Raw genomic sequence first — 7,578 nt, forward strand, 5'->3', positions numbered from 1 at the left:
ATGAGTCACAACTATATCACTTGGCGAAAGTGAAACCAAACCATTCTTCCAATGAAATGAATTTTCATCTCGCAACCGCTGCATTTCTTCCAATGCACTTTTATTTACTTTGATTTTTTCTTTTGCAAAAGCTGTAATTTTTAGCCCCGCTCTGGAAGTGGCACGACTCAACATGGTGTAAACAAGTCCTTGTGGTGTTGGAGTATTCGGGTGCAGTACAGTTAGGTCCCCATGCATGTACTTGTAGGTGCTGCCTTGTGATTTGTGGACTGTGAGGCCAAAAGCAAGTACACCAGGATATTGCTTACGTTCAACAGGAACCGGTGTCTTCTTGGATAACATGAACTGGGATGTCACGGCTTTGACAGGAACACAGTGAGACAGATGAGGAGGACTTTTGCGCCTGACTTGGTTACCACAGTTGTCATTATCAATTTCACATATATTGCTCCCTGCAATGGATTGTCGATGTTAATATCAAGTGATATGACTACGCCAGTAGCCCCATTCACAAGATGGTCAGCTATATCAATGTTCTTGGTCAACATGAATCTGCAACCGACTGCTAACTGAAGCTGTGAAGGCAAGTTTCCTGTTTCATATATGTTGTTGTTTGTTATTGTCAATTGTGAAGAATTAGTATAAAGGTCCATTTTGCTGTCCTGTGCAAGCACTGTAATGAAAGGTGTGTCAAATGAGTGCAATTTGGCCTCATTGTAGTCTGTAGTTTGCTTGTTAGTAAAAAACAAATGAACAACATCACTGGGAAAAGTTGCAGTATCGGTATTTTCTAGTAGATGCAAGTCTGTAACATCCTGATCCTCTATTTGTCCTACGCGAATTCTTGATAGAATTTCTGCAAATTCTGGATCTCCTTTCTGACGAACTATTTCAGTCAGTTCATGCAAACAGAAATGACGACCCCACAGGGAACCATACAGTGCACTATAATTGTCTGATGTGGGTTTAAACACTGGGAGATCTCCAACAGGGTTTAGTTGTAGTAGGTCTCCGACTGCGAGAGTAGAGATTCCTCCAAATGGAACATTGGGTAATTGAAATATATCTTGTAGAGCACAAGACAGATGAGTGAGGGATCTTGCTCCCAACATTGATATTTCATCTATGATTATGATTTTTAGATTAACATAAAGTGACCTCAGGGTATTCAGTTTCTGGGCAGATGGCTTGCGATGCTCAAATAACTTGCTCATCTGACGAACAGGGAGAGAAAATGCAGAATGAAGTGTTGTACCTTGAATATTGCTGGCAGCTTTTCCAGTGGAAGCAGTTAGTAGTACTAGAATAGCGTCAGTTCCTACACCAGGTTTTCGAAGTGCACGTATGGCACCTTGATATACTGCGTTTATCGTATGACTTTTCCCTACTCCAGCTCCACCACTCAGGAAAATGTAGAATGGTTCGGGAGATTCATCTGCCTGAGATAGTCTTGTTTTCGTTGACCACTCATATATGAAGTCGAAAATTCTTCTTTGTTCTAAGTTTAGCGATCTTACCAACGACAGGAATAAGTCATCAGAAATGTACATGATTGCTAAACCAACTGTGTAAGAAGGGCGAGATTGTTCAGGTTGTTGCTCATGAGTGATATCTGAAGGTAGATGCTGAGGGTTGAGGAATTCATAAGTTGGATCTGGTATTTGGTTTTCATCATGGTGCAAATCATGCTCAACTTCTGAAGCGACTTGATTCCACATCTCTGGTTCACAATCGTTTGGATCAAATGTTTCTAGCACATTTTCAACTTCTTCATAGAAAGGTTCAAACTGCTTGATAATAGGCACAAGTTCTGACATTTCCTGTTTAAATTTCAGCTGATATGAGTTATTAAGCTTCAGTTCATCTTCAGATCTCCAGTGGTAGTACAACAGCAGTAGCCGATGATAATACATCTCTGAATCCTTCTCCTTTGAAACATAATGATATCTTATAACACAAGGATATTTCCTCTTACACATCCTTCCTAAACCATTCGAAAGTGTAATATAGCTATTTGTCTCATTTGACTCCACTTCATCGTCCTGCACTTCATCCTCATCAATTTTTGCTTTTCTGTGATAAGTGTAGTTTGCAACAAAGAAAGCAAGAGAACGTGTTTCCAGAGATTTAGGACGGGCTGCATACTTGTCCAGTATATTGGACATATATATATCCTCATCATCATCATCCATGTTCTGAATTACAGATGGAGGCTTAAGCATTCGGGTTCTGTTTTCTTTGAGGTCTGTTGGAATGAAAGTGACATTGACGTTTGATCTCCTCATTGGAATTGACAACAGCCTAGAAATCGCTTCATGTTCAGATACTTCTCGAGCTTTAAGAAACAAATTGCCTATGTCAAAGAGTTTATCTCTAATACATTTATTGGATGCTTCCTTACTAGTTTTCTTCATCAAATCACTCATGGTTCGCTCTGGTTTGCACATGTATGATGTTAAATATGCTATGCAGGCCCAAATGTTTGTGATATATTGAATGTCCATGTTTGATTTAATTGCTCGCAAAATAACTGGATTATAGTTATTCACATTAATTTCACCAACATCACGCTTAAGAGCAATATTTATTCTGTGCTGTGATATTTCGAGAGCGGCAGTGTATGCTTCCAGGGAGATGCAACCGGCATTTTGGAGAAGAGCTTCAAGTGATAATGGCTCAGAAGCATTCATGTTGGCTAGAGCTCCATAGACCTTTTGGAGAATTACAGCAGCTTCCTTTTTCTGTTGGCCTGCCAGTTCTCCTTCAGGTGGTCTCGCAATCAGTGTTGATGTAGATGGGGGTCTTGGAAAAGAAAAGCGGCATGAGGAACCTTTCTTCTTCTTACATGTCCTGTCAAAGAATGAAAATAAATGTAAAACATGACTTTTAACTTTTGACCTGATTATATATTCTAGCAAATAAATGAAATATGTAGTGTGTTTTAGAACATTCAAGTAATGGCCTTTCTTTCAAGGTGTAGCACTTTTAAGTATTATGATCGATACACAACATCCAGTCCCTTAGCATATTATTTATTCTAACAAACTACAAATAATGTAAATTTCATGCAGGTGATAGAAATATTACCATCCAACACAGTGCTTTACAGATAATCTGACCCCTTTTCAATTCTTAGTACATCACATGATAATTACTTGGATATTAGCCACGGTCTATTTAGTGACAGTTCTATGTCTTCATTGACTAAGGGAACTATACCAGGCATAGTCTGCCACAAAAGTGCACATGCCCCTTTTTGACGTTATCCTTTTCATTGTGAAACTCTCACTTGTCAGGATCACCTTCCGATCAAAGTGGTTAGACCTAGCCAGTTTGCAAAAGACAACTTTGATATGTTTTCAAAAGCTAAACAGAATGTAAGTTGTTACAAGTAACATGTCTTGTGATGTACTAAATCTATTATGGCCGTTTTCTTTGGGAACTGTTCTCCTATAGTGTTGTCTGGTGAGGTATAGTCCTGTCGGCTTTGACTTGGGGACTATACCTCACCAGAAAACACTAGAGAACAGTTCCCTTATGAAAGGGCGATTAATTTTAACAATTTTATATATCTTTTGTATTCTGATGAGCCCAAACTAAAGCAAAGCGTTTATAACCCTTCAAAATTATCATTTTTGTCATTTGTTTTTTTATAGAATGGAATTTTTCAGCCGCATTACAGTGTGATAATTTTTGTCATATTTCATATTAATGGTATACAAACCTTGTATGATGATGTATTTGTCTTGATTTTACAAGTTCATGTAGAATTGGATCTACCTCCTTGTCTGGAATTTCACAACTGATATGCTTTTCAATGAATTTGATAACTTCTTTATCATCATGTACATCTAATTTAGGAGCATCCTTCACATGTACTGCAGCATGGAAATGTTCTGTTCCTCTCCCCTGCATTTCTTTACGTCGGTCATAATTTAGAACTTGGCCAATAGGGTGTGCGCCACTTAATATAACATGACTCCACAACTTGTCAAATATGTAATTAATTTGACGTGCTGCTGTCACAGGATTTCTCTCTAGCCAACCTCTTTTTGTATTCCAATCCATTGCATTGATTTCATCATCAGTAAGCTTTTGTCCATATTGTATCGCAATAACAGAGATCACTTCTGTCTAATGGAACTCAGCCGCCGATGCAGTGATGAAGAAAGTGTATGGACCTAACTGCCTCAGTTTTGCAAGCATGTCGATTTGCATTTGCTGCCAATACTGGGGAGTTCCTCGCAAAGTCTTAAAGGTAGCAAATAGTTCATTATTTGATAACAATCCTCTAACAGTAGAGGGGTCCTTTAAATGGCGAACAGTTAAATCAACCTGATGTGTTTTTCTTTGTGTAATACTGATGCAATTTTGAAGCTGGTTTGATTCAAGCCAGTGTAAGGATTGAAATATATACTCTGTGCTTTCTGCGAACCTGCCGTCAGAGTTCAACAATCTCTGATTAACAAAAGCTTTAGGAGATATCTTAACTGGATGCGCTGCATTAAATGTGTTTTCTCCAGTTGGGTACAGATGGGGAAATGCCATTTCTTCCCAGTTTGGTTGCTTGTACATAGATATAGGGCGCTGGCCCTCACCTGGAGCAAGATTCACAACATCACTCATTTGTACCGTAGGGCCCTCCTCCGGAAGTAAACAAGTCCGTGTATTGACAGACCGTTTTTGTTTTAGTTCTTGTTGGAACTCTTCAGGATTGTCTTTCTCAATTTCATCCTCACTGTCTGATAATGAATTTTCACAGTTTTTTGTACATGGCAGATGCTGATGAAGTGTTTTCCTTTCTGAGGATGCGAGCTCTTCATATGAAGTGACTGGCTCATGTAGTTCGGGTGAACTTTCGGATGGTGTAACAGCTTGCCATAGTTCCTTGTCACTTTCTTCACTTTCTGTACACCAATTTGAACTCACTGCAACATCTTTATATGCAGAATTGTTGGCAATCAAGAAATCCAGAGCTTTATTTACAAATGATGGGCGAATGTACTGTTGATGCACTGACGTTTTATCTGTAAGTCGTCTTTTCAAGGCAAGCATTATGATTTGTGATTCCGATACCACTCTGGGTAACATACTAGTCACCTTAGTCAAGTCTGAAGGTACAAGTACTACAGGACCATTTATGCCATGTTGGGCTCCTCTAGGTTTAGCAATAATTTTCATGAACGGTATGATGCGCGAAACTAGATGGTGTTCAAGAATGTTTAAAGAATTCAGTTCAGGTGGAATAGCAGTGAGTGTAAGGTTATTCACCTGACTCTGTGGAGGAACCTTTCCCTTCTGCAACGTTACATGACACTTTTTACAAATCCAGTGTGTCAACTTCATTTCAGGTGAAGAAAACTGTTTCTTTATGGAGGTTTTCATCTTTTTGTATGTGTCAATGCAGAAATGAACAACATTTTCACGAAACATCCATCGACAACAGCATGCACATGCAAAAGTTGGGCCCTTTTTTATAGCTTCATTGAATGTTTGTAATATTTTCTGTATACCAGGAGTTAAATACACAGGGTTGCCAGCTTCTGGTGGATCAGAAATAGACTTGTTGAAATTTGTTCTCTTTTCCATCCTTGACAACGTTTTTCTTGTTTTGTCAATTTGTTTGTGTGTAGATACATCCTGATCCGATCTGTTTGTACGAGTTGATGTTTTCCTATTTTTATCTTTGTCTCTATCATGTAACACATCTTGATCTGATCTGTTTGTACGAGTTGATTTTTTCCTATTTTATCTTTGTCTCTTTCATGTAACACATCTTGATCTGATCTGTTTGTACGAGTTGATTTTTTCCTATTTTTATCTTTGTCTCTATCATGTAACACATCTTGATCTGATCTGTTTGTACGAGTTGATTTTTTCCTTTTTTATCTTTGTCTCTTTCATGTAACACATCTTGATCTGATCTGTTTGTACGAGTTGATTTTTTCCTATTTTTATCTTTGTCTCTTTCATGTAACACATCTTGATCTGATCTGTTTGTACGAGTTGATTTTTTCCTTTTTTTATCTTTGTCTCTTTCATGTAACACATCTTGATCTGACCTATTTGCACGAGTTGATTTTTGCCTTTTTTATCTTTGTCTCTATCATGTAACACTTCCTTTTCTGATCTGTTTGCTCGAGCAGATTGCTTTCTTTTCTTATCTTTGTCCCAATTCTCAAGTTGCTGTTTAGCTAAATGACTTGACCTCATTGTTGTAAGTTCTTTTTTATCTTTATTCATCATATTTTCAGCAGATACGTTCGCGCAAGACTGTTTATTAATGAAAGTATTTTGTCTCCTCAAGTTGGTTTGTTTTTTTGAAATATGAAATAATTTTTCATCTTTTCCTGGGACTGTTTCATGACATTGCCATAAATAGACTTTGAAGTTGAAAGAACAGGAAGTGATGATGCAAAGAATCCTGCTAATATTCCTTCATGAAGATAGGTTCGTAGCCCGAGCTGATTTAGCACAAATGATGATGGCTGTACTCCTTGTAATATCATTATGGTATTACACACAGCAAAGCAGGCACAGTCTGCAGTAGAACCTTGATGTTGTGGAACAACATATTGAATCTGTTGAGTCGGGTTTTCCTGGAGAGTTCTGTAGGTGATAATGAGCTGAGGTAAGATTTGGGCCAGTCTAGTAGAATTTGGAAGATAGTCAAAAACGGTTATAAAACCAAGATTACTTTGCGAAGATACGACATAATGGCTATTGATGAAATGAACCTGAACGGCAAATTGATGAGGAGGTATTATGTCACTGTTTGGTAAAGATCTGTTGTCCTGGGACATGGCATGTAAGTATGAAGGCTCCAGGAGACCATGAGACTGGTCATATTGAACACGAAGAACAGAAGTTATGTAATCTAACATATTTATATCCACATATTCATCCAGAACATCACTTGGTTGAACATGGAGACCATGAAGTGGTTGTGTGTCCATAACAGATACAGCAGATGATGGCACCAAATCTAGTGAAGTAGGACTCGAGGCTGTCACTGTCGAGGTACTGGCAGAAACCTAGAAAAGTAATAACAAGACTTATTCAGCTTTAGGCATGTAGTAAAAATATTCAATTAGAAAGGTCTGAAGACTTTATCTGCTTTTTTACGGACAAAAATAATTTCACTCTGAGTCTTCATAATATTTAATACTCACTGGTAAATTTGAAGATGTTGACAAAGCATGATTAGAAGACTTTTGATATGGCTGAACATCAATAGATTTTTTCAGTGGCCCGTTAGCACTGGAAGAAACATTGCTAGTTTCATAGTTATCAGAAACCTGGAATATGAAAATAATACACATTAGCAATGTTCAACGTTCACAAGGCAATGTAGTAGATTATGGATTATTATTATTTAACGTCTTAAGGTCTTTATTTAGATCATGAACTACATATATATTCAATGACATTTGCTCTAGCTCAACATTATCTTTGATATGCTCTAGATCAACATTAACTTTTATATGCTCCAGCTCAACATTAACTTTTATATGCTCTAGATCAACATTAACTTAAGTAGTTCAGAATGATATACATGTATATATAGTTAGTAAGAAT

The 7,578-nt window shown here is 37.6% G+C and overlaps 1 protein-coding gene across 1 annotated transcript; it reads right to left on the minus strand.

The window, feature by feature from the left end:
- Window positions 1-353: 353 nt before the first annotated feature.
- Window positions 354-6,653, minus strand: LOC138324260 (uncharacterized). The gene is made up of 2 exons (XM_069269339.1): window positions 3,725-6,653; window positions 354-2,850 (listed from the first exon to the last, which is right to left on the minus strand). The coding sequence occupies exons 1-2, from the start codon at window positions 4,066-4,068 to the stop codon at window positions 354-356; spliced, it is 2,841 nt and encodes a 946-aa protein (XP_069125440.1). The 5' UTR covers window positions 4,069-6,653.
- Between the last annotated feature and the right edge of the window lie 925 nt (window positions 6,654-7,578).

This window comes from Argopecten irradians, chromosome 5 (assembly GCF_041381155.1).
Source record: "Argopecten irradians isolate NY chromosome 5, Ai_NY, whole genome shotgun sequence".
NCBI classification, from domain to species: domain Eukaryota; kingdom Metazoa; phylum Mollusca; class Bivalvia; order Pectinida; family Pectinidae; genus Argopecten; species Argopecten irradians.